The sequence below is a fragment of the Sinocyclocheilus grahami genome, unplaced genomic scaffold (genome assembly GCF_001515645.1).
Source record: "Sinocyclocheilus grahami isolate Dianchi unplaced genomic scaffold, SAMN03320097.WGS_v1.1 scaffold102.1, whole genome shotgun sequence".
Lineage (NCBI taxonomy): Eukaryota > Metazoa > Chordata > Actinopteri > Cypriniformes > Cyprinidae > Sinocyclocheilus > Sinocyclocheilus grahami.
Genome location: NW_015505281.1, coordinates 1,389,078 through 1,415,742, shown reverse-complemented (window position 1 = coordinate 1,415,742; position 26,665 = coordinate 1,389,078). Strand labels below are relative to the sequence as shown.

Genomic DNA, 26,665 nt, shown 5'->3' with positions numbered 1-26,665 from the left:
AGCGCGCGATCATCTCCAGTGCTCACTGCCTTTACATATTATGCATATTATGTAGGCTACATGTCGATTGCGTAATCAGAATCCAAAAATTAAGCACTCATATTTTTAAATAGGCAAACTCGTAATCAGACTACTGTTACCCTACGTTTTAATTGATTACATATTATTTACAAAACTGCAATAATAATTTTTTTCATAATTTATCCCAAATTCCTCTTTTTCATCTTTTAAATTCTCCTTTCTAAAACAGCCTACTGCTTATATACACTTAGAAAGTCTTCCAGTTTAGTGGACATTCACACAGAGATCAGTCATTAGTGGCTACATTGCATTTGACCACTGGATTAACGAAACATCATTACAGGTTTAAGAAGTGTTTCAAGGTTGCATCAGCTGCTGATGAACACATTCATTTTTATTTGAATTATCACTCAGTCGGTTATTTTGCCATGCATTACTTTGTTGATCAAACACATTAAAATGCACAAGTTCACCAACTTTTTTTGGCATCTGATCCTCTTTCACCTAATATACAAGTGGTTTTATTTGAAGTCCCCCTGAGATTTTAAAATACATATTTTAATAATGAAGTATCACATTTGCATGTTCGTGGTTCTCTGACATTGATTATGGTCACATGCATGCGGGCAAACAAATAATTTAATTTTGATTCATTTTTAAATTATTTATTTTAATTTAAAATTTTTATGAATTCATTAATTATTAGATTTTCATTGAACTCATAAACCCCCTGCAGTTTCTTCACAAACCCAGTTTGGGAAACCTTGATGTAATGTAGCTTAATGTTGATTTAATACACCTCAATAAACAGATATATGACACTCACACATAATTGTGCTTAATAAATATTTAATTTCTGTAATGCACTATTGTTTTGGGAACAAACAGGAACTGTGAGACAAAAGATACAAGTAGGCTACATATGGTGGACTGTAGCCTGAGAATTGGAATAAGTTCTAGAAATAGAATAAAATATGAAATACAGAAGGTGCTCTTATGTATAATACAATATATGATGAAATATACAATGTGAGTTATCATTACAGTTAATTATTATCATTATGTTAAGACAAGAAATACACCATCATTTGTTAATTGTTTTATTTATATCATTAAGTCCCTTTACCAGAGAATAAACAAATATGCTAATTCAAATATTCACATACAACTGTGCATAATATGTGCTCTGGGAATAACCTATTATGTTTGAATGCACTGCTTTAAATAACAGATTTCTGTGTTCATATTATTATATTCGACTACATGAAATAATATATAATTAACAATTTCATATAATATATACATAAAATGTTAAAAAATATTACTGGATGCACAATACATATTTCACATTTACACAATAATGTAGGCTGAATACGATCTAGGCCTAAGTAAGCATAGCCAATAATAATATTTGTAATCTAAACAGTTAAATTATCAACATTTATTAACATCACATTAAAGAAGTACACCATATTTTATTTTGTCATTAAAATTTGGGGAAGTCGTGGCCTAATGGTTAGAGAGTCAGACTCATAACCCAAAGGTTGTGGGTTCAAGTCTTGTACCGGCAGGGATTGTAGGTGGGGGAAGTGAATGTACAGTGCTCGCTTACACCTTCAATACCACAACTGAGGTGCCCAGTTCCCCAGGTGCCGCAGCATAAATGGCTACCCACTGCTGTGTGTGTGTGTAAATGCAGAGCACTAATTCCGAATATGGGGTCACCATACTGTGCCTCACGTCACTTTAATCAATTTTAATTTTATATTAATTATAAATATTTATAATTGTGCGTAATATGTGCCCCTGAGTATAACCTACTATGTTTGAATGCTTTATGTAATACAGATATATAAACATTCATTGCACATTACATTGTGTGTTGCGCTTGCTTTGTGCGTTTAGACAGCAAATATATTAACTCTTTTTATGGTTCTATACAAAGTGCCATTTTCACTGTATGATTCAGGCAGCTTCTGAAATGATGTTTTCTATTGATTTGCTGTTTTTTTTTTTTTTTTGCTGTTATCAGGATGTTTTCTGAGCTTTCATGGTTCATCTGTACAGGTAATCTGCCTGAATGTTAGCAGCAATCTCAGCCTCCCATCGATCTCCATTATTCAACAGTTTCTCCTTATTATACAGCAGCTCTTCATGAGTCTCAGTGGCATATTCAAAATTAGGGCCCTGGCACAGAGAGAGGGGGAAATGATTACATTATCAGTGGAACCAGTGTATAACTTCAGCTGTTTTGGACTAAATGTCTTCTCTGTGATGTGTTACATCAGCTATATCTACTGAATCTATATGTAGTACAACTATTTGTATCTTATGTCTCAGTGTAATGCATGTGTGTACCTCTACGATTGCATCCACAGGACAGGCCTCCTGGCAGAATCCACAGTAGATGCATTTGGTCATGTCAATGTCATAACGGGTTGTTCTTCTGCTGCCATCTGCACGGGTCTCTGCTTCTATAGTGATGGCCTGCAGGAGACAAAAGCACTGCTGACACACAACCTGCAGAGCTAATCACTGAACTAACTAAAACTGAAACCATAAAAAACGTTTGCTACTTGAGATCAAATAGACTTATTTGAAATAAAATAAAATATGAAACTAAAACATATTTATTTCAGCTACAGTAGTTGCCAAGGATACACTTCTTATTTTCATTTAGTTTGAACTGATGTATTAAAATAACTAAAACTGAAACAAAAATAAATATTATATAGACATAAAAAAAAAAGAATTCAAAACAACAACATTTAAAATGTTGAAGATAAAAACTATAATAGTAGCTCATTGATAATAACATAACACTGTTATATATATATATATATATATATACCTGAGCAGGACACACAGCCTCACACAGTTTGCATGCAATACAGCGCTCCTCTCCGTTTGGATACCTGCGCAGTGCATGTTCACCACGGAAACGGGGAGAGAGAGGGCCTTTCTCAAATGGATAATTAATAGTAGCTGGTTCTCTAAACAAATAACTCATGGTCATGCTCAAACCTGCAATACAGACAAAGAATATAATAATAATAATAATAATAATAAATTAGTGTTGTTATTTTTTGTTTGTATTAATATTATTATCTTAATATCATTAGTTTAATAATAATTATTATTAATACCTAAACATGCAAAATACACAGAACATAACATAATAATAATAATAATAATATAATTACGAATAAGTATGATCACAGAATAATAATAATAATAATCATTATTATTATTATTAATAATACCTAAACATGCAAATGACACAGAACATAATAATAATAATAATAATAAAATTACATAATAAAATAAGAATAAGTATGATCACAGAATAATAATAATAATAATTATTATTATTATATTCTGTCTCTGTATGGCAGGTTTTGACATGAATAATAATACTACTTATTTTTATAATGAGGATAATAATAACAACAACAACAATTTATTATGATCATTATTATGTATTCGAACAACACAAATGTATATATTGCAAAGCCTCAGCATGTTGGTCCAAATGCAAAAAAACAGTAGCATAAATACAGGCAGAAAAAGATGTAAGCAGACACCTCTGAACAGTTCGGTCCACAGCAGTGTTTGTGCTGCGCGGTCTGTGATGGACTTCATGTCCATAGGCAACTCCTCAGCATTCACATTTTCTATAGCGAGTCAGAGAGAAGGACATTGTGGGACATTGTGTAGGGTGTGAGAATGCAGGTCTATGCGTGTATGATCTTACTGTAGCCTCCCCTGTGGACGGTAAGGCTGAAGGGACGGACAGGTCCAAGTCTGGCTGCGAAAGTGCCTTAATGAAATAAAACAATGTTGCTTCAGTACGAGCAGTAACTACAACATCAGATATTCTCAGACTGCTGCATCACATCTAAACATAAACTCACCTGTGCGGCATGAGAAATACAGTATGCGCAATGTCACCTCCATCCTAATCAGCTAAAGACAGACAAATATTTATGTTCATGATTAATATGTCAGTGGTGCAAATGTACCTCTTAACAGTCGGGCTTCATGCCAAATGAAGAGATCTGTGCCATAAGCCTGCTGCTGCTAATCTCCTTTCCCAATCTGTCAGACCTTATGAAACAACTTGTGTCATACAAGTAAATTAATGTTTTACAAATGCCTTCTGTAAACATAACACACTGTTTTGAGGGAGACTAATAATTGTCTGTGTGGTTTATTCTATTTATTTAATATGATAAAATTATCTTTAGGCAAAGATGCCGACTAAAGCAAGCAGTTATATATTAGTAAAGTTTTTTAGTTATTGTTTTTATTGATTCATTTACCATTCCTTACGCTATTAAACCCCCCAAAATATTAAAGTAACCCTAACCCAAGTCACACACACATTGTTCCGCTGTCCGTGGCCGTCTCGTTAATTAATGTTAAACTGCATTAAAACAATGCAACATTCCGTTGATTAACTATTCAGTATACATATTCACAGTAATGAACTCACCAGGATGCTTCAGTCGGTCGGTAAGTGATTACAGGAGCTTTCCAGCACTTGCGCTTTTAAGAGAGCCCATTGGTCACGTGGTGTCCCTCAACCTGCTGCGTGCCAGACACGAGCGATTTATTTGTGGCTTTTTATCCCGCTACTAAATGGCATTAGTGAAATATTGTTTATTTTACTTTATTGCTCCATATTTTATTTTATTTTGAGAGGCGGTATTAAGCCACTGGTGTGCCTCTATGTTTAGTGGCACATCCGGTGTTGTTAAAAAAAAGAGAGAAAGAAAGAAAAAAAATGTTTTTATAAGCTTTTATAAGTTTTATTAATCTTTTTTTTTTTTTTTTATGCAGTCAGTTTGTGGTAAACGTGTTTTTGAGCATCATGTGCCAATGAATGTATATCAGGGCCGGATATTAACGGGGGGGTTGTATCAAAAATTCCACCAAGATGAACAAAATACCCTCAAATTAAAGATAATGGGGCTATATTTGCCCAGCAAAATTAAATTAAATCTATTACGGCGTTCGCAATAAAATGTGAGAATAAACGATGAGTGCCAATTTGCGAAATTACGATGGTCCCATAAATTGGTCACATTACATAGGCCTAATGATAATAAAACATTATAATATAAGTAAACAGTAATATATTATAGGCTACATTTTAATAAATAAAACAGTTGGACAAAATATATGACACAATAAGTTGTAAAATAAATGTAGCCTATTTTGAATACACGTGTTATTTGTTATGATAGGCTACCATTTAATCCCTAAATATTTTACACACAAAACATCATTCATCATTAGACATTGTTTTAATGTCTGTTTTAATGTCTCTTGTTTCATGCATTTTTGTTGTAGGCCTAATGCACATCTTACGTGTTTGCATTTTTTTAAGTGTAGCTACAAAAGATCCTCTGCTAAAACTCGAATAAAAACATTTATGATATATCATAGAGGAATTCAGAAGGTGAATATATAAAGCGCGAGACTCACCTGCTCACTTAGTGGCGAGTAAAGAGTTAATGTTGCTTAATGTTAATCATGCAAAACAGAGGCTTTATAAATAATGGCCTTATGGACAATGCAGGGATCTCTCACAGTTTAGAAAGCAGGTGTGAAGTTGAAGGAAATAATCAGAAATTTCTCTCATTTTTCTGCACAGAATGCTGCCGTTTTATTCCCGGTTGCCTAAAGAGTGACCCGGAGCAGAGGGTTCATCTGGAGGAGATGCTCTCCCATGACTGGTTCAAGGTAAGTCTAACACAAGCTAAAATGATTTGTTTGTATTTGTCTTTTTGTTGATTTGATGTGATCAGAATCCCTGCTGCAACTGTTACATAGTCAATCCATATACACTGCACATGATGTATTTTTATACCTTATGAAGTATGTTTGTGCAATTTGTATAATTTCTAATTGTGTTTCAGGTCCTGTAGGTCATGGTGAAGAGGGGCAGTCTTGCGTCTGGAGGACTGAGACAGTTGACCCCTTCATCTCTCCAGCTTTAGCGTCTTGCGGGGCTGGCAGGCCTTGGTTGTGTCTGGTGCTTTGGTTTGAGGTGGTAGTTTCAGCATCTTGCAGAACTACTTGCCTAGGATAATCAGAAATTTCTCTCATTTTTCTGCACAGAATGCTGCCGTTTTATTCCCGGTTGCCTAAAGAGTGACCCGGAGCAGAGGGTTCATCTGGAGGAGATGCTCTCCCATGCCTGGTTCAAGGTAAGTCTAACACAAGCTAAAATGATTTGTTTGTATTTGTCTTTTTGTTGATTTGATGTGATCAGAATCCCTGCTGCAACTGTTACATAGTCAATCCATATACACTGCACATGATGTATTTTTATACCTTATGAAGTATGTTTGTGCAATTTGTATAATTTCTAATTGTGTTTCAGGTCCTGTAGGTCATGGTGAAGAGGGGCAGTCTTGCGTCTGGAGGACTGAGACAGTTGACCCCTTCATCTCTCCAGCTTTAGCGTCTTGTGGGGCTGGCAGGCCTTGGTTGTGTCTGGTGCTTTGGTTTGAGGTGGTAGTTTCAGCATCTTGCAGAACTACTTGCCTAGAGATATGTACATATTGTAAATATTGTAAATAGTTAGATTAGTTTTAGTTAGTTAAGTTAGTTCGCCATCTCTCCAGCTTTAGCGTTGTAGCATTTGAACCAATCAGACACACAACTATTTGTTATATATATTTAACAAATAATATCTAACACCCCCTCCCCTAAACAAAGGGCCAATTATGAGGGTCTATGGACCCTTTCCCCGAAATGCATCTAACACCTCCGAAAGGCAGAACAGGCCTCTGGTTCCATGGCAACCAATGCTGATACCACTGGTTTTATTGCCCAAAGGAATGCGGGCAGAGAAACTCACTCATTTTCCTCTTAGGAAAGACACAATGCCCATAAAAATTTACTTTTCTCTAATTAATTCATAGAAAAACCTTTCTGTGAATGAACACACATATCCTTCAGGTCATTGTGTATATTATTGCTGTCTTGTATATTGTACTGTTGTACTGTAGATTGTTTTATGCATGCTTATGATAGAACCACTCACTTATGTAACTTTACATATACCATGTTTGGTCTCTTTGAATTTGTCTTCTGATGATCTAAATTAGCGTTTATATTATATGTGGGTATATAGGCAATATATTAGTGTTCTAAGAATCTTTAGTAATTTTGATTGGAGTTCCATATGCAAATTACCATGTTCTCACACAAAGGGTCGTAAAACTCCCCAGTGTTTCCAACCTCCCGCTTGAAACTTCAGCCTTTCTCATTGGACAAGCCCATCTTAAGAGGCGGGAATCTTCTCAGACTTTAAAAGGGCCCACGCACAGTTCCGCCCAGAGTGCCTGTTCTACACAGTTTCTTGTGTTCTTCTTCTGCTAAGAAGTGTGTTGGAGCCTGAGCCGGTGTCGGCGTGCCCGGCGGGACATGCAAGTATCAAACTTAGTCTTATTAATTGATACATTAAGTATCATTTGCACCTTTTTTACAAAGGTGTGTTTGAACTAAGAAACTGATGTTTCCTTCAGGCTGTAGATCTGCTGAATATTGAATGGTACCCATAGCTTCATGTTTTATTTCTCTTCTCTTTACTGCCTAAGCTTTAATCCTTTTCCTATACCAACTGTATGCGTGTGTATGTGTATGTTAGACTAGTTTAAGTGTTTATGTAGTTAATAAAGTCTTACTTGTATCACACCTGAGGTTGTTCATTGTTTGCTCATAATCGCAGTCCCTAATCATGCAGATTTTTGCTACATGCTCTGTGTAGTATTGTACAGTAAGAAAGTTATTTCCCTTAACCAGGAAATTAACGTTCTTAGAATTGACAGACAGTTGACCCTGAGAGGTCAAGTAAATACTTACAGCGGATCTAAATATTTATAATTAATTATAACTAGTTATGATTAATTATGCATATTCCCCCTTTGAGCTGATTCGCTACAGAATGGTGGCGGACGCGAGGCATTATAAAACAATGGTTATGAGGTTAAAACACTGTCAACCTAAAAGTGTGTGCTTGATAGTCCAGTATAATTAGATCGATGCAGTTCATCTACACTTTGACTGTATATATACACAAGCCTAGCACCCTGGTGGTCATTACTCTGTTTCACTCGCTGAGTGAAACTAAAGGTGTAATACTGTACGTCAGTATTCATGTGTGAGGCACACATAACTACATATATGCTTAAACCGGCTTTAACTTACAGTAAACCTGTTTTGTTATTCTTTAAACAAGTGCAAGAAGTGTATTGTTAAATTAGAGTAGCACTCACAGAAGTGTTTATTTAATGCAACAAGTCTTGAAGGACTGAAAGCACCACATTTAAAAAACTGTCGTCAACTTCTTTAAAATAGGCAGACACTAAACTGCTTGAATTGCATTGGTATGCATTGGTTACCATGACAACAACTTGTCACAGGAAGCGCTAACGCCACATAGCACACGTGTCACCTGGTGGTGCCATGTTGTAAACAAACCGGTTAAGCTAACACAGTTTAACATTGTTTCATCTTAGGCTAAGCTACCGAATAGCTTTAACAATTAGGGGTTAGCACCCTTTACTTGAAGCTTTTAAATACAGCATGTGTATGCAGTGTGAAGTAATTTGAATTTAACCTAATCCCTGGTTTCTGATTTTTCTCTTTCTCTATTCTCTGTTTCCCCATCTTCAATTCTTCTCCGCTAAAGTAACAATCTTAGATGTATCCTTCCTGAATGCTATTGCTCAGTTACTAGTTAATTAAATCTAAATTTGATTACATTTTAACTGTCTATCTAGAGAATAATTATTAAGTTATTGGGTGTTTTTAGTAACACAGTGAATAACACGCTATGGAGGGCGGGGCACACACATGGTATGGTCTCGGCGTGGGAGCTGAACACGCAGCAGCTGTGACCAACCATGGGGTGTTGCCCAACACAAATCTTACAGTTAATCACTAGTGCTACTGATTGTTCCTAATACCAGATTGATTACCCTGTTTTAATAATAGCAATCAGCTAATTTTAAATCCATTTACATGTTATGCCCCCTTTTGTTCCACTTTGATTTGATGTTCTTTCTGAACCTCAAAAGGAACCAGACACACTTCTATTTTTAATTTGTTTATTTTCAACATGTGCTCTAATTTTATGACCCTGTTACACAAGTCATCTAGAGAAATACTAGGGCATAACTATAGTCCTGAGCACCAAGTAATAAGCATAATCTGAATAGGAATGCTCTCCCTCTTACTTTTCTCTCCTCTATCTACTTCACTTCCTCAGAGATTGAGCCAATTTGACAATAAGAACAGTCTTAAGTCATCAATCAGAACTCTGTTTACGCCCTTTTCAGCAAACATACAGTATGCTGACCCAAACCTATCTTAGCATTCTGTCATCCACAGCTAAGATAACCTAATACTTCAGCTAACCACACCTGGCAAAACCTATCTGTAAAACCTAGCTCCACATTCTGTTTGATCTTGTATTAGTCTCTAGCCCTTACTCTCAACATGAGTTTGCCAAAATGTTGCAGATGCTCAGTCTAACTGCCCAGACGACAGACCAAAAGGACTGGCCAGGCATTGTGAAGAACACCCTTCTACCCAGGGCTGCCGACAACCTACTGCAGCAGAGCCGAAAACAACTGGACAACAAGGGAAGAGTACTACTGACTCATGACTCAAGCGAGAGTTATGGCTACAAAGAGCTCACCGAGATCATCATCTTCCTGGCCCACAACCTCATGGGTCTAGAACGGGAGGTAAATGATCTCAAGCAACAGATCACGGCAGTATCCCACAAGGACCCTGGGAGAGACAGCCTACTCCTGCACCCTCACTCAGCAGTGCAAACTCCCTCAGGCTTGCACCAAACTACGAGGGAGGAGCCAGCACTTTCTGCTTAACAACTCAGCAGACAGAACCATAATACCTCCAGCAACCACAGAGAGGAGGGGGTCCCTCCCAAGCATCCCTGCAGCAGTGCATGATGTGACCCCCAGAGACCTTGAAAAGCTAGCCAGAAACATCCCAGGATTCACATATTATGGTGAAGAACAGAACGTTTTAAACATTGCTTGCAAGCAGACCCAGTAATCAATCTTATGTGTCGGTCTCATAAGTTTTAGTATCTTCTTATACATGCACATACCAGTTTCTGATCAAAATCAGATAAAACTATGGCTTGAATGTGCCTTCCTACCAGCAGTAGAAAGTTTTCAGTGCTATAATGTGTTTAAATCGTACGATAAGAAACTAACCTGATTTTAGCGAAGAAATTCCTAATTTCTGTTGTTAGTAGAGGGTACGCCTTTTCTGACGAAGAAATCTCAGATTAGCAACCCCATATAAATGGTACCAGAATAAATCGGTCTGATCTTGGGCGAAGAAATCCCCGCTTTCAGCACTGTTGTAGGTGATCTGAGCGATGCTCCTCATTTCACTGATTTAAGGTTCACTTATTATATGTTACGTATCATTGTATTTATATTGATCCGCTCATGTGAAACATTTATGTCAAATTAATGGTGTTATTCTAGCATAGCTAACTATGAATTCACCATTGCCTGTGAATGAAGTTATATGCGACATGTCATAACTGACTGTTATGCCCCGCATGAGTTTCCCATGCATGTTCACAGCAGTGCAAGTTCTACTCCACTTGCACCTGATGTGAGCTTGCATTGGTCTCCTAGCAACACGGGACCCCGGAAGTGTGAGCAGACTCTTCCGGTTAATCTGACAACAGCACCCACTTCACAGACCTTTGTGTAAACAAAGAACTGCGTGTAGCCAACGCTAACTCTTTTGCAACCACACAGGCATTTAAGCTAAGCCCTTTAATTCAACTGCTAGTTGTTAGCATCTGACTAATACTTGGATAGGTGTGTGTAAAGTGTAACATTCAAACCACTCCTCTCTCTCCTCTCACTCCTGGTTTCACTTCCGGTTTATGCTATCACCTTCTCTTTGGATTCAGTTAGGTCGGTCCCTCCCCACATACTTTGGTTTTACTTGTGTTATTTTTATTTTGGCTTTATTCTGCCTCTCTTTGACTTTCTTTTCATTAATTTACCTTTGTTTAGCTTGAATGTACCAATTCAGCTAAGTTGATTTTAATTAAATCTGAGACTTAATTGAATCAATTTATCTATTTTTCCTTTTAGTTTCCTTTTAGGACCTTTTTGTTTTACTTTACCTTATTTTAGTTTATTTTACCATCATCATCCTCCCTCTTTGTATAGGATTGCAATAGTTTAGCAACTGATGTTTCCTTAATGAGTCATACAGGTTATTTTTAGCCTAATCCCTGTTTCCTCTCTACTCCTCTTCACTCCTCAGGGCCAGGCCTAGTACATTGAAGTGCAGTTACTGTTCAACACAGTGTAGGCCCAGATAGAACCAGGAACACTTCACATTGTTTCTTTTTCTTTTGACCTTGAGGTATTTGGTGTGTCCCTGCTAGCTTAGCTAACAGTCTAACCCTAGGTTTATGAGTCTATTGCAGCATCACCCACAAGTGACACCTGCTTAGCCATATCTCCTAGCAAAAAAACTAAATAGGTAAAATCCTCCTTCCTTTTCCTTTTTGATTCCAGTTTTGTTTTATTTGTTACCCTCGTAGTGACATTTGAGAAGAACCATCAATGTTTTGAGTAATAGTTTGATGACATGTACTAGCCCAGTCATTAGTCTACACTGCTTGCAGCCATTAACAAAGATACTCAAAGTCCTTAGTTCTTTTCACCAACACTAAATTGTAGCATCCTGCCTTACTAGCTGCCCCACATCAGCTATTCCCACCTTACATGGCCTACACAGCCATTCCCCATACAGATAGCTTAACACCTTTGTACATACTTGCATTTGCCTTCTGCCTCTCTCTCTCTCTGGTGTTCCCACAAGTGTGGCAGTATGTCGCAGACATTCCACTGACATCCAGCCCTGCCAGCTCATCAGGACCATTTGGAAACCCAGCAGAGCACTGTGATGGTCATCCTTCAGCCCAAAGCAGCCAACGACCTGCAATGGCAGAGAAAGGAACAGCGAGACTGCGACACAAGTGGACACCTGACACCAGCCTGAACCACCAGGATCGGCCAGCATCATCCTCTCCTTGGGATCCTCTGACTCAAACTGGTTCTTTTTCATCAACTTGAGCCTTCAGATTGCATCAGGACTCTCTTTCAGACAGACAAGACGTGCAAGTATGAAACTTAGTCTTATTAATTGATACATTAAGTATCATTTGCACCTTTTTTACAAAGGTGTGTTTGAACTAAGAAACTGATGTTTCCTTCAGGCTGTAGATCTGCTGAATATCGAATGGTACCATAGCTTCATGTTTTATTTCTCTTCTCTTTACTGCCTAAGCTTTAATCCTTTTCCTATACCAACTGTATGCGTGTGTGTATATGTGTATGTTAGACTAGTTTAAGTGTTTATGTAGTTAATAAAGTCTTACTTGTATCACACCTGAGGTTGTTCATTGTTTGCTCATAATCACAGTCCCTAATCATGCAGATTTTTGCTACATGCCCTGTGTAGTATTGTACAGTAAGAAAGTTATTTCCCTTAACCAGGAAATTAACGTTCTTAGAATTGACAGACAGTTGACCCTGAGAGGTCAAGTAAATACTTACAGCGGATCTAAATATTTATAATAAATTATAACTAGTTATGATAAATTATGCATTATCCCCCTTTGAGCTGATTCGCTACAGCGTCTTGCGGAACTACTCACCAATAGGGATGTGAGTTGTAAATAGTTTAGTTGTAATTAGTTAAGTTTGTTAAGTACTGCACCATCCAATCATATTATTAATAGTGGAGTCACCCAGAGTGTCCCAGACCTCTCTGTCAAGCCCGCTCCACAAGTTACTCTCACTGCTGCCCCAGAGGTTCCTGTCACGGCGTCCGGTTCAGAAATCAGTGTGAATGCTGCTGCTCCAGAACCTGCTGAGGTCAGAGTCGCAGGCACCACAGAGGTCACTCCACAGGGTACCTTTCCAGAGCCACTGGTTCCAGAGCTTCTTGTCCCAGCCTGAAGGTTCCTGCTGCTGTTGCAACCCCAGAAGAGGTTTCTGACATGATTGACCGAGTCACACTTGACACCGGTCCTGTCCACTACAAAGGTTCCTCTCATGATAGAAAAGAACAGCAAAGTAGTTCCAGTCAAGGCCGTTCCAGTGTTTGCCGTCGTAGCCTCAGCCAGAGCTGGTGTTCAAGGCTGCTTCAGTCCCAGAGCTCCTCTCTCAACCTCCCTGCTCCCAGAGGTTCCTGCTAAAGCTGCTCTGGTCCAAGAGGATTCTGTCACAGCTGCATCAGAGGATCCTCCCACTACCCCTGTGTTTCCTCTCACTGCTGTGATTCCTCCCTAAACACATTACACCTGTGAGCCACATTAAAAAAGACTGTGATTTTAGAAAACACAAAAATGAGTTGCTTTAATATGAAAATGTGACAATCTGGAAATATTAACCATTATTTCAGTTCTAGAGAGGTTAAGCCTCTCGTTTTAGCAGTTTATATTTATCACCTTTAATGCTGTTTTGAATAAAAAAACTCACCAGGTAAATAATAACAGGTAACAAATTTACTTTTTATTTTACTTACAACATAATTTTAATTTACAACTGAATGTTGTTTTTAAAATAACTAGCTGTCCGACTATAAAGATGCAGTCACATTTACTACCATTCAGCAAATTTTCATGGACAAAATTTCAAATGAGGAACTATTTAAAGTTTTGTATGAAACCCTTCCTTTTTGATCTGCATGGTGTAGCTCAGGTATTTCTAAAATAATATTGTGATATGAGCCATATGGAATATAATTTAAAACACAGCCAATGACAAATTCTCAGAGAATTTCCCACTTCATCCTCCGTCATTCTAGTCCTGCAGAGTGACAAATAAAGTACAAATATTCAATGTAGTCTCTCGATTAATGTGACGCTACCTGATGTATGTCATCACCACAGGGCACTGTAGTGAAACTGCACTTTCAGTTCCTTACAACGGTTAACGCAAGAAATCACTGGGCTATTTGATTTTCATAGTAAAGGAGGCCCTTTCTTCCTACCATCAGTTATTCAAACGCACACACACTCATGCACAACCACACACTAGCTGACTTTACAGCGGAAGTCTTTGTCTTGGTTGTCTTCCCTCCCATCAGAGGACAACGGCACCTTTGAGTTTGGCAGAAGAGTGAAGGTAGCTTTTGCTTTATTGACTTTTATCGCACAATTGACTCTGTTTTTCAGTTGTTCTACTGTATTAATGATGACTCCGTGCTTAATGTGCATTAATAAATACAGTTCAGTTCCAAATCAATGCATGCTACAGGTTAAACATCAGTACACAATACAGTGCCATGTATATTGTGTCATGCAACTGAATTTGCTTTTAAAATGGCACTTGTTTGGTAACAGAAATGAGACTGACATAGAAATCCATTCGTTATCAAACATGGCATCATGTTTCTGGATGCATTTCTCTCTCATACACACATAGATGTCTGTTAAACCAGACGATAGCAAGGATGAGGAGGGGAATCATGGGCCGGAGGTCACAGTTGTGGAGACGAACCGCTTTGGCTTCATTCTAGGGAATGGAGAAACTGACAGGTCAGTGTTGATGTCTGTTCATCACGGCTCAGAGATTGGGTGGAACCTGATTTAAGTGTGTGTGACTGTATTTGTATGCTGTAAGCCCTAGTTGAGCATAGTGCATGTGATTAAATATATAATCTGTGGTCAAATAATTTTTGTAAGGAGCTTCTAATCCTGTATTACCAGTATTGATAATTCATAACCTCATGATTATAAATTACCGTTACCTTCCACACCTCTTACTCTCATTTTCTCCTTCTCAACATCCTGTCATGTTGCCATGGTGATTTCTAGCCTGTCAGAGTGTGGTTTCCTGTTTTCTGTGTGTTTGCCTCTTGTGACACTCATGCTTTGCTCTGGTATGGGGGACGCACTTTAGTGAGAGTGAGTGAGTGAGTGAGGAAGCAGGGTAAAGGTATGTTATTTGTGATGGTGGCAGTGAAGTATGCTGCTGGACTGTGTGAGTGTAGTGTTGCTGATTGTGTGTGTTGTTGACAGGGATGGTCCATGTCCTGAGTTAGTGAGACATCGAGAGTCCAAGTGGCTCAGCCTCATGACTCAGTGGGAGCAAGTGATGGAGAAAAAGAGCAACAAGGTGTGTCTGTCTTGCTGCTGTATACTTGTGTGTAACATTGTATATAATAAGAAAGGTCAAAGGTCATCTGGCACATTTAAAATATTAACTTGTGGGCCCCATCCATATCTAGGGACCAGAATATCATTCAGACATTTTTTTATTCAAACTGTCCCAGCAATATCTAAGCACTATGATAGAAAATATAAAGACCAAACAAATTCATATTTATCAGTTGGAATGTATAATTCACATGGAAAAGCAATGTCAGGCTAACTCTAACATTGTGGTGGCAAGATTTGCATGGCCATGCACTACTTTTCTACTTTTACTTTAAAAAAGAAGTAGTTCAATCAAGTGCACATTGTTTTAGTCGTTCAATGATAAAATTAGAAATGTTGTGCCAACCTCTTGTGGAAAAGTAAGTACGCTTTAGCATACTTTAAAGAAAAAAAGGTAACACTTTCTATGAAGCCCGTATTTATAACACATTATAAGGGTATTCTTAAGGCATTATAATGAATGCATGCTGCATTATAAAATACCTTATAATATGTTATATCATCTTATAAATAATCATAACAACAATTGTAATACATTATAATGCGTACACATTTGTGGTTATAAGTTAAGATTATGGTTATTTATAACACACAATGAACACCATATAAAATCAATTTTTACATTTATAATGGACTATATATCTTGACATTTTTTATTTAAGATATGCACAGTATCTTACTACATCTTGTAAGTGGTTAGGTTTGGAGTGTTATTTGAGTGTTCCCTGTGAGGCTAATATTAAATGAAATAAAAAATGCAATGTTTATATGTTAGGTTACATTTTATTTTGATGGTCCCCCTAGTCTATTGACTATAAGCAACTACATGTCAACTAACTCTCATCAGAGTATTAGTAGGCTTAGGTTAAGGTTAGGGTTGGTAGAATGTTGACGTACTTGCAAAGTTACTTGTAGTCAGTTTGTCTGTTGGGGAACCGTCAAAATAATCAAACTGATATTACATTAAAAATAGTTCAAAGCAAATAGGTCTTATTACACATTCATCTGATCTGATATCTGATCTTATGGCTGTTTGAGAAAAAAATAACATTATTATTATTATTACTATACTTATAACTTACAAGATATGAGACTTATAATACATTATAACTATGAAAAATAGAATCCATTGTAACTTAAGTGGATGCAACATGTTCACTGTGTGTTGCAAATCATCATACTCTTAAAAGCTATAACCACAAATAATTAAATATTATAAAACATTAAAACTGTTCTTATGAATATTCATAAGATGATATAACATACTATAAGGGTTTTTATAATGCATTATGCATTCATTATAATGCCTTAAGAATACCCTTATAATGTATTATAAATATGGGCTTCATAGAAAATGTTACCGAAAAAAACTACTAATATACTTTTAATGCGAACTGAATGTAATGTTTTCAACACTTAATCGCATGTTAAGTGAAATTAAATGAAAATGTATTAAAGTTTAAAATGTATATTAAATGCAAGTATAGCTGAACTTTACAGTGCTTTTTAGACCCACTTAAGTAGGGCTTAAGTACATATTTATATGTAATTTCAAAATGTACTGAAAAACATTGATGGTAAAACTAAAATATACTTTAATATCATTTTTATTGGAACCCGTGAGTCATGTAATTTAAATGTATTAGTAATAACAAATTTATAAAGAAGAATTTGCATTTCAGTACATTAAATGTATTATCAAAAACCTATGCAGTTAAAATTGTAATCAAGTGCTTTACATGTGTGCTACGTTTGTCAAAACATCAGTAATATCAAGATAAATGTAGGCTACTTCTGTCAAGCATGACAAACATTATTTATAATGTACTTTAAAGTAAAACATTCAGTTTAAATTAAATTTTAGTTAAGAAACTAAAGTTGGTTTTTTCAAGTACACTTAAGTGCCCTTTTATTTCATTAATATTATATAATATATCTGCTAGTAGGTTTTTTAAAATAGTAGTAGAAGTACACTGTAACTGCATATTCTATACAATTAAACAGTTCTTTTTCACAAGGGACAGAGAAGAGAAAGAATAATAACATTCGGATTATTTCTAAGTTGAACAGCTGTAAACTGTAGAGGCCTATTTATGGAACTAGAAATTGATAAATCAATAATCAGTTATTGAATTAGGGATGTATCAGTTGCCCAGTCATTTCACAAGCTTTTCAAAAGACAAATAGTCTCCTGGTTGAATTAGATGTGGTGACATACCAAACCATCAAACTAGTTTTGAAAATAAATGTATTCAGCTGATCATTTATGATCTCGGTTGATTCTTTGAGCATTGATTCATCTGATGATTAGCGTGTGTCATTGTCAGTCGGCCCACATACGATACAGGATGTTGCATATCAAATACTGCAGGCTGCAAATAAATGCCAAATTCCTCTGTATGTACCTTGACCAATCATTAAAAAAAGATTTGGGATCATTATATTTAAAGCTATTATAGGTGATTACTAAAAAAAAAAAAAAAGTACTGTTTTATCCAATATTTTTTACTAACGAGTCTTACAATAGCCGACTGCATTGCTCAGCTCTCTTCCTTTGTCTCAGGTCAAAGGTCAGTGTCAGAAGGGCATCCCAGCATCTGTCAGGGCAAAGGGCTGGCCACTGCTCTGTGGAGCTAAGGATAGAAAAGAAAAAAATGACAAACTCTACGAAGTAAGTGACTGGTCATATTTGTATCATATTGTTTATACTCTCATATAAGCCCTGTGTGTCCTCTGCGACTCGTCTAGCGTCTAGTTAAAGCTCCAGATCATCAGGGATGGACCGATATCATCAAAAGAGACACAGACAGACAGTTTCCCTTCCATGAGATGTTCCAGTCCAAAGACGGCCATGGGTACTGTACTGCCCTTCCCTTCCCTTGCAATGTGCTCTATAGCATTAGTCATAAAGCTTCCTTTCTCATTGGTGTCTGCTTCTGTCTGGTGTCTGTATGAGCAGTCAGAAGGACTTGCTGGAGGTCCTGAAAGCGTACACTCAGTATCGTCCAGACGAGGGCTACTGTCAGGCGCAGGGTCCAGTGGCCGCTGTCCTTCTGATGAACATGCCAGCTGAGGTACTGCTTCTGTCATGATTATTTACCTGGCTATACAGTAAACGACACAGAGCTATAACAGAATAAATAACCAAATAATATGCAACATTTGTTGCATTTATAATGTACACTACCAGCTAGTAAGATTTTAAAAAAAGCTAGTTTTTAGAAATCTCTTATGCTCACCAAGGCTGCATTTATCTGAGCAAAAGCACAATAAAACAGTAATATTCTGAAATATTTTTTACAATTTTAAATAGCTGTTTTCTATTTTAATTTATTTTCAAATATAGTTTATTCATGTGATGCACAGCTGAATTTTCAGCATCATTACGGCAGTATTCAGTGTCACATGATCCTTCAGAAATCATTCTAATATGCTGATTTGCTGCTCATTTATTATTATCAATGTTGAAAACAGTGGTGCTTTATATTTTTGTGGAAACAGTTATTCATTTTTTAAATAGGATTCTTTGAAAAAATACATGTCAAAAACAGCATTTATGTACTGTGAAGTAGAAATCTTTTTGTAATTCTAAACATCTTTACTGCCTCTTTTGATCAATTTAATGCATCCTTGGTGAGTAAAATAATTGATTTATTTAAAAAAATGTTACTGAACCTCATACTTGAATTTTTTACTTGCTTTAAAAAGAAATAAAAAAATAACACGTGGAACAAATTATGCAGCGATAAACAATTTCAAACAGTAATGTACTACCATTTACATTTATGATCTCGGTTGATTCTTTGAGCATTGATTCATCTGATGATTAGCGTGTGTCATTGTCAGTCGGCCCACATACGATACAGGATGTTGCATATCAAATACTGCAGGCTGCAAATAAATGCCAAATTCCTCTGTATGTACCTTGACCAATCATTAAAAAAAGATTTGGGATCATTATATTTAAAGCTATTATAGGTGATTACTAAAAAAAAAAAAAAAGTACTGTTTTATCCAATATTTTTTACTAACGAGTCTTACAATAGCCGACTGCATTGCTCAGCTCTCTTCCTTTGTCTCAGGTCAAAGGTCAGTGTCAGAAGGGCATCCCAGCATCTGTCAGGGCAAAGGGCTGGCCACTGCTCTGTGGAGCTAAGGATAGAAAAGAAAAAAATGACAAACTCTACGAAGTAAGTGACTGGTCATATTTGTATCATATTGTTTATACTCTCATATAAGCCCTGTGTGTCCTCTGCGACTCGTCTAGCGTCTAGTTAAAGCTCCAGATCATCAGGGATGGACCGATATCATCAAAAGAGACACAGACAGACAGTTTCCCTTCCATGAGATGTTCCAGTCCAAAGACGGCCATGGGTACTGTACTGCCCTTCCCTTCCCTTGCAATGTGCTCTATAGCATTAGTCATAAAGCTTCCTTTCTCATTGGTGTCTGCTTCTGTCTGGTGTCTGTATGAGCAGTCAGAAGGACTTGCTGGAGGTCCTGAAAGCGTACACTCAGTATCGTCCAGACGAGGGCTACTGTCAGGCGCAGGGTCCAGTGGCCGCTGTCCTTCTGATGAACATGCCAGCTGAGGTACTGCTTCTGTCATGATTATTTACCTGGCTATACAGTAAACGACACAGAGCTATAACAGAATAAATAACCAAATAATATGCAACATTTGTTGCATTTATAATGTACACTACCAGCTAGTAAGATTTTAAAAAAAGCTAGTTTTTAGAAATCTCTTATGCTCACCAAGGCTGCATTTATCTGAGCAAAAGCACAATAAAACAGTAATATTCTGAAATATTTTTTACAATTTTAAATAGCTGTTTTCTATTTTAATTTATTTTCAAATATAGTTTATTCATGTGATGCACAGCTGAATTTTCAGCATCATTACGGCAGTATTCAGTGTCACATGATCCTTCAGAAATCATTCTAATATGCTGATTTGCTGCTCATTTATTATTATCAATGTTGAAAACAGTGGTGCTTTATATTTTTGTGGAAACAGTTATTCATTTTTTAAATAGGATTCTTTGAAAAAATACATGTCAAAAACAGCATTTATGTACTGTGAAGTAGAAATCTTTTTGTAATTCTAAACATCTTTACTGCCTCTTTTGATCAATTTAATGCATCCTTGGTGAGTAAAATAATTGATTTATTTAAAAAAATGTTACTGAACCTCATACTTGAATTTTTTACTTGCTTTAAAAAGAAATAAAAAAATAACACGTGGAACAAATTATGCAGCGATAAACAATTTCAAACAGTAATGTACTACCATTTACTGCCACATTATCACTATTTTCTAAAGGGATAGTTCACCTATGTGCGTAAATTTCATATGTCTGTTTTTGTCTCTGTCATTTTATCTGGGCAACATTATAAACCAATCAATTTGACTGAGGACGTCTCAGATATTCAACTGCAGCAAGATCTGCCACTTAACATCACATTGAGCAAAACCCAACACAACGGTAGATCTACAATAGCCTAATATCAGTTCACAGTATTAAACAAGCTACCAAACAAAGTAGTTAATGTTATAATCATAAACATAATGGACTGATGGAAAAATAAATTTTTTACATTCACTTTTTTTATTATGACTAATTAATTAATGACTCAGCATTATCTCTATTAAAGAGAAAAGAATCACTTCATCCGATGTTCAAAGTGAATAAAATAGCCTTAACAGCCTATTATATTATAAATGATATTATTTACAATACACAGCGTGGTTTTTAATGATATTTTTAGGAGGGGATAAACCTCAGATGGTCCCTTCAATGTTTAAATCCACGAGTGGTGTCCAGCTGTTCCAGAAATTGTATGTGTAGGCTACTGTAGAATTAGTTTGTTTGCTTGCAAGCTTGATGCTTAACATGGCCTAATTGTTGGCTTTGTTTTAGGAGGCGTTCTGGTGTCTGGTGCAGATTAGTGAGCTCTACCTCCCTGGATACTACAGCCCTCTGCTGGTAGGGCATCTTTACAGTAACCGTAAAAACAACGGTTAAATGTGTGTTAAAAGTTATATATAGGCTTTTGTTTGTCTTTTTCTTCAGGAAGGTGTTTTATTCGATGCTGCTTTTCTCTCAAGCATTTTTAAAAAACTGTGTCCAGCCGCACACAAACATCTACAGAATCAGGGGGTGGAGCCTCTGATGTTTGCCACTGATTGGCTGATGTGTTTGTACAGCCGTCACCTGCCCTTTGACACTCTGCTCAGAGTCTGGGATCTCTTTTTCTGCTATGGTTTGTTTTCAACTATATATGTGCATGATTTAAAGGTGCACTTAGTAAGACTTTGATCTTAGACGTTATACTGACACCTATAGGCTTGGGTGGTGAATCATGCAAAAAATGTTAGATACCAGATGCAATTGCTGCTATATTTTTTCCTATTTATGCACTTTATTCTGCAACATAAAAATGAAGTAAAAGAAGTATTTTCCCTTTCAAAAAAGTCTTTGTTAAAGTGTTCCATTTGGAGAAAATGGAGAGGATTTTACTGCCGGTACACTCTAAAAAATGCTGGGTTAAATACAACCCAGTGCTGGGTAAAATAGGGATAAACCCAGCAATTGGGTTGTTTTGACCCAGCGGTTGGGTTAAATGTTCATCCCAACCGCTGGGTCAAAACAACCCAATTGCTCGGCTTGTCCCTATTTTACCCAGCACTGGGTGATAAACCCAGCAATTGGGTTGTTTTGACCCAGCGGTTTGGTTAAATGTTCAACCCAACCGCTGGGTCAAAACAACCCAATTGCTCGGCTTGTCCCTATTTTACCCAGCACTGGGTTGTATTTAACCCAGCATTTTTTTAGAGTGTAGGCTACTCCTGCTCGATGAATGTGTCTTTACTGTCATTTTTAATTAATTTAATGCATCCTAGCTGAATAAAAGTATTAATTCATTAAAAGAGATAGGGATAGATAGATACATACAGTATCTCACAGAAGAGTAGGGGTGCACTCACTTTTGTGGCCAGCGGTTTAGACATTAATGGCTGTGTGTTGAGTTATTTTGAGGGGACAGCACATTTACACTGTTATACAAGCTGTTCACTCACTACTTTACATTGTAGCAAAGTGTCATTTCTTCAGTGTTGTCACATGAAAAGATATAATGAAATATTTACAAAAATGTGAGGGGTGTACTCACTTCTGTGAGATACTGTAGATAGATAGATAGATAGTGCACCTTGAGCTGTTGTTGAAGTCCATGCATTGACCACAGCTTGTGTGTTGCAGGTGTGCGGGTTTTGTTTCAGGTCGCTGTGGTGCTGGTGCGCCGTTGTCTGGGAGAAGGGCGGCTGCGAAAGGAGTGTGACGGACAGATGGAAACGCTGGAGAGACTGCGAGGTGTTAAACAGTGTGTCCAACATGAGCAGGCTGATGCCTTTATCCACGAGGTAATATTACTGATTATCTCAGCTCATCTGAATAAAGGCCTGTTCACACCATAATGAATCTTCCGTGCGGAATTTGGTGCGATTTTTGAATTTGAATGTCACATTTTTACTAATCTCTTTTCCATGGCACTGCAAAGAAAACTGGCCAACCATTAAGAACTGGTGTTGTGAAAATTGGTTTCTCCCTTAAAATCGTGTCTCCATTAAGACCCCAAGTGTTCGCTTAGACTCAAAGAACGTTTAATGGAAACAAAATCACATTATGATAACTACGTTATAACGACCATCAATATCTGGACGCACTTTTTCATGCTTCAATATCTCAACACCAATTCACTGCCATTATGAAGCTTGGAAGTGCCAGGGCATTTTTTTACTATAACTCCGATTGGATTTGTCTGAAAGAAGAAAGTCATATAGACCCAGGATGCCTTGAGGATGAGTAAAGCATGGGCTAATTTTCATTTCTGGGTGAACTAACCCCTTAACTATATCATATTATATAAATATAAAAGACATGTAAAAGTCATACGGGGGCATATATGCCCACTTATCTTGAATTTTGGGTAATTCTAAATAATAGTCTAAATCAGGCAGTGAAAGCGTGAACTCTAAACGTGGTTGCGCAGTAGTCTAACCTACATCTCATAGTGTGCGTGCACTCTCTTGGTGTGTTATTGTTTGGTTTTTGCGATGTACTCGATAATGGCTTATTGCATATGATTTAAACAACAATTACTATATTATCGTAGACGATATATATCGCACACCCCTAATGGGACTATGCCAAAAATTTCATTCCAAACATTTGTATTGAGTGAACAGGCCTTAAGTCCTGACAGACTTATTTACTCAAAACCACTGTTACATCCTCAGGTATGTTCCGTGTCCCTGTCCTTGGCGGACCTGCAAAAACAAACTGAGAAAGAGCTGGAGAAATGGAAAAAAGAGAGACCAAATTCGACCTTTGACCCACGAGGGCGATGTCACGGATACCGGATGGTTTGGGAGAGAGCACAGGATAAACCAAAGGAACAGGAAAAGAAGGAGCGACCGAAGGGGAGCCTGACTCTTTCTCTCACGCGCTCACATTCTTCTCTTTCTCCTTTGGTTCTGCGCAAGAAATGGAGGAAGAGGAGCAGTAAGACTGACACGGAGGAGTGGGAAGGAGGGGGAAGAAATTTCTCACGAAGCGTGATGGAGGAGAACGACGATGAGGAGGTGAGGAGGAGGAGTGTGTGCGGTATCGTTGGGGAGCAAAGGGCCAAACGGGACAGGCTAGCAGACGAGCTCTGCTCACACAAAGATCACAACACACATCCCATAATCTCAGTGGTGGTGTCCTCCAGCATTGACTGCGATGTTTTTGAGAAAGAACATACAGAAAGCTCTTTGAACCAAGAGAAGGATCATTTAGAAACAACACGAGGTGATGAGAAAGAAAGGACCGCTGGTTGTGTGGTTGAGGAGAGCATACAGACACATCACCATATACAGGACACAAATCAAGATGCACAGAGTACAGAAACGCAAGGACATCAGGATGTACAGAATACAGAAAAAGACAAAAATCAAGATGATCAGAAGACAGAAGCACCAACAAATCAAACTGAACAGAATACAGACAAACAGACGTGTCAAGATGAACAGACTGTGGAGACTGAGAGAATTTTAGAGCCATGTGAAGAAAGTACATCACAGGAAGAAGACATACAGGCTGACTCCAGTAAACAGGAAGAGGAAATACAACCAGACAGCAACATCCAGGAAGAAGAAATACAAACAGAACACTGCAAACAAGAAGAAGAAGATAGGTTGCCAAACACCATAATGACTTTAGAAAATGAGGAAAATATCCCAGAGAAAGAGGTAGAGATACATGTTGTTCAGGAGGAAGAGAGGTCTCAAACATCTGGTGATCAACATGAAGAACTAGAACATTCAGAAAGGCAGAGAGAAGATTTGTTCATTAACACAGCTATAGAGGAAGATGAGGGGACTCGGCTTATTGGTGAAAACCATACTGATGCAGACAAGGAGAAAGGGATTCAGCAAGAGTTTGATCTTCTCCCTGAGGAGACCACAGAGATATCAGACCCTTCAAACATGTGTGAGGAGAAAGATGATGAGAGACCAGATACAAGCTTAGACGAGAGCGATAGTCACTCTCATAGTGGTAAAGAGACATTGCAACCACCTGAAATAGTGCTAACATCATTCTCTTTAAAAACTGAACGAGAAATTGAAACTGAGCATCCGGATGGACCAACTGATCCCGAACAGCAATCCCAATCAGGTGACGTGGACACTACTGTTACTTCCAGAGAGTTGGAGCATTGTCCAATAGATTCCACTGTGGAAGATGCAGAAGGATCTGGCAACCCAGAGCAGAGTGAAGTGGATTCTGCTGATGACACCAACATCCCTGAACCTCAGGAAGAGGGTGCAGCATCCACACACTCTGTTGACACATGTGATAAAGAAATCAGTGAAGTAAATAAATCTGAAAACATAGTTTGTTGTGAAATCAATACTGACGAATCAAGTAACCTCACAAACAATGTAGAGGATGATACTTGTAGATCTGTCCATGCAGAAAGCAATGAAATACATGCTGCTCCTGGATCAGAAAACCTTGAATGCAACACAATAGATATTACTGCTGATTCTGGCAAACTAGAAAGCAATAGTCTGGAAATTGCTGCTGGATCTGGCAACCCAGAGAGCAACAGTGTCCCTGTTATAAGTGAATCTGGAAACCCAGAGCAGAGTGACGTGGATTCTGCTGATGGCAACCTTGAAAACAATGATGTACATGTTACAACTGAATCTGGCAACCTTGAATGCAACATGACAGATGTTACCACTGAAACTGAAAAAACAGAAAGCGATGACATGAATGTTGCTGTTGGATCTGACAATTCAAAGAACAATATAATTGGTTCTCCTGTTGAAAACCCACAATGTAACGATGTACAAGTTACAACTGGATCTGGCAACACAGAGAACAATATGGTGGATTCAGCTATTGGATCTGGCAACCCGGATCACAAAGTACATGTCACAACTGAATCTGACAACTCAGAGACCGATAGAGAGCATGTGACCACTGGATCTGACAACCCAGAATGCAATGATGTGCCATCTACAAGTGAATCTGGCAACCCTGAGAACAATATCGTGGATTCTGCAGTTGGATCTGGCAATCCAGATTACAAAGAAGATCATACTACAACCAGATCTGAAAACTCAGAGACCAGCAAAGAGCATGTAAGCGCTGGATCAGGCAACCCTGAGTGTAAAACCGAGGATTGTGCTGCTGAATCTGGCAACCCTCATCACAATGAATGTGCAATACCAGGAAACAGCCAGGGGTTAGAGTCCCCCTCTTCAATTTCAACTTCAAAATCCCCAAACCCAAATGTCCCACCAGCTCACTTCCGCAGCTCGCGGGTTTCCTATCCCACAATCCTCTCTGAGGACACCTTCAAAGAGCCACAGCAGCAAGAACACACACATTCAGAACAGACAACACCCTCACCGACTCAAGACACAGAGGCTCAGCCCAACTCACCAACAAAGTCAGGCCCTCCAAAACGTCTGGGTCTGTTTCGCCGTCTCCGAGGGGAGACCAATAAAACCCCCGTCCCCAAAATCCTCATCCAGGACTTTAGCGAGAAAGAGGAGAGGCTGACGGCAAAAGAGAGGAGGCGGCGGAAGAGAGAGAAAGAGCGAAAAGAAAGAGAAGAGAAAGACAGAAAGAAACGAGAGAAGGAAATGGAAAAGGACAAAGCAAAAGAAAGGAAGAAGCCTCAGACAAGAGGAAAGAGCTTCCAGGTGCTCAGCAGGAAGGGTGCTAATAATGCCGTGACCCCCGGGAACAGTGACTCTCAGACGTCTCACGCCAGCAGGAGAAACTCTGCTCCTTTTTCTGACGGATATTTTTAAATAATCAGAGACTC

The 26,665-nt window shown here is 37.9% G+C and overlaps 2 protein-coding genes across 5 annotated transcripts; one reads left to right on the top strand and one right to left on the bottom strand.

Annotated features, from left to right (window-relative positions):
- Positions 1-2,000: 2,000 nt before the first annotated feature.
- Positions 2,001-4,593, bottom strand: ndufs8b (NADH:ubiquinone oxidoreductase core subunit S8b). Of its 2 annotated transcripts, none has more exons than XM_016276412.1 (7): positions 4,517-4,593; positions 3,936-3,987; positions 3,776-3,841; positions 3,606-3,695; positions 2,873-3,045; positions 2,380-2,508; positions 2,001-2,208 (listed from the first exon to the last, which is right to left on the bottom strand). In XM_016276412.1, exons 2-7 carry the CDS (start codon positions 3,976-3,978, stop codon positions 2,077-2,079), a joined length of 633 nt encoding a protein of 210 aa, XP_016131898.1. In that variant the 5' UTR covers positions 3,979-3,987; positions 4,517-4,593; the 3' UTR covers positions 2,001-2,076. The 2 variants fall into 2 exon arrangements, with proteins under 2 accessions (XP_016131898.1, XP_016131899.1); XM_016276413.1 differs by lacking the exon at positions 4,517-4,593 and adding an exon at positions 4,404-4,510.
- A 9,608-nt stretch (positions 4,594-14,201) lies between these two features.
- LOC107588323 (uncharacterized) lies at positions 14,202-26,662 on the top strand. Of its 3 annotated transcripts, XM_016276376.1 has the most exons (10): positions 14,202-14,243; positions 14,544-14,656; positions 15,140-15,236; positions 17,841-17,948; positions 18,026-18,132; positions 18,237-18,351; positions 21,202-21,267; positions 21,355-21,544; positions 22,543-22,703; positions 23,580-26,662. In XM_016276376.1, exons 2-10 carry the CDS (start codon positions 14,544-14,546, stop codon positions 26,649-26,651), a joined length of 4,029 nt encoding a protein of 1,342 aa, XP_016131862.1. In that variant the 5' UTR covers positions 14,202-14,243; the 3' UTR covers positions 26,652-26,662. The 3 variants fall into 3 exon arrangements, with proteins under 3 accessions (XP_016131862.1, XP_016131863.1, XP_016131864.1); XM_016276377.1 differs by lacking the exons at positions 14,202-14,243; positions 14,544-14,656; positions 15,140-15,236; ... (1 more) ...; positions 18,026-18,132; positions 18,237-18,351 and adding exons at positions 19,304-19,467; positions 19,545-19,651; positions 19,756-19,870; XM_016276378.1 differs by lacking the exons at positions 14,202-14,243; positions 14,544-14,656; positions 15,140-15,236; ... (1 more) ...; positions 18,026-18,132; positions 18,237-18,351 and adding exons at positions 19,304-19,651; positions 19,756-19,870.
- Positions 26,663-26,665: the final 3 nt, after the last annotated feature.

Excerpts from the sequence above, each read along its gene's own strand:
- ndufs8b (XM_016276412.1), bottom strand. The coding sequence starts at position 3,978 with ATGGAGGTGACATTGCGCATACTGTATTTCTCATGCCGCACAG. Across the intron at positions 3,842-3,935 it reads GTATTTCTCATGCCGCACAG|GCACTTTCGCAGCCAGACTT; the intron begins GTGAGTTTATGT and ends TATTTCATTAAG. Across the intron at positions 3,696-3,775 it reads CGTCCACAGGGGAGGCTACA|AAAATGTGAATGCTGAGGAG; the intron begins GTAAGATCATAC and ends GACTCGCTATAG.
- LOC107588323 (XM_016276376.1), top strand. The coding sequence starts at position 14,544 with ATGTCTGTTAAACCAGACGATAGCAAGGATGAGGAGGGGAATCATGGG. Across the intron at positions 14,657-15,139 it reads GGGAATGGAGAAACTGACAG|GGATGGTCCATGTCCTGAGT; the intron begins GTCAGTGTTGAT and ends TGTTGTTGACAG. Across the intron at positions 18,133-18,236 it reads CAGTCCAAAGACGGCCATGG|TCAGAAGGACTTGCTGGAGG; the intron begins GTACTGTACTGC and ends CTGTATGAGCAG.